The sequence below is a fragment of the Myotis davidii genome, unplaced genomic scaffold, assembly GCF_000327345.1.
Source record: "Myotis davidii unplaced genomic scaffold, ASM32734v1 scaffold208, whole genome shotgun sequence".
Lineage (NCBI taxonomy): Eukaryota > Metazoa > Chordata > Mammalia > Chiroptera > Vespertilionidae > Myotis > Myotis davidii.
Window position 1 is genome coordinate 1,919,905 of NW_006299706.1, and position 364 is coordinate 1,920,268.

The 364-nt window shown below is 64.6% G+C and overlaps 1 protein-coding gene across 1 annotated transcript in view; it reads right to left on the minus strand.

The window, feature by feature from the left end:
* Positions 1–358, minus strand: part of SMG5 (SMG5 nonsense mediated mRNA decay factor) — a 24,404-nt gene extending 24,046 nt beyond the window's left edge. The window contains exon 1 of the mRNA XM_015571686.1: positions 273–358. Coding sequence (XP_015427172.1) covers positions 273–346 — 74 coding nt within the window. The 5' untranslated portion in view covers positions 347–358. The remainder of the gene's footprint in view (positions 1–272) is intronic.
* Positions 359–364: the final 6 nt, after the last annotated feature.

A 364-nucleotide genomic window follows, 5' to 3' on the forward strand; every position in this document is an offset into this window, starting at 1 on the left:
TCCCCCCGCCCCGCCCCCCACACAAAAAATCCTCGACCCGGGTGGGAAGAGCTCCTGCCGGCCTGTTCCCCACAGAGCGCTGAAGGCGCTGGGCGCGAGGGGCTGCCTGGCCATGAGGCTGGAGGAAGGCAGGACCCAGGAGTCCCCAGGTGCCCTGAAACGGGTTCCCATGACCAAGAATGCTCTGGACTCCAAGTCCTTTCCGGCCCTTTCCGGCCAACACACTGTCTTCGGGCCTTTCTTTTCGTTCAGATTCCCCCGGCCCCTCTCACCGGTAAAGCCGCTTCGTGTGAAGGACTTTTGCTTCGGGTTCGCTGCTCTCCCCTGCGGCGGGGCCTTGGCTCATGGTGCCCGGATCCGGAGA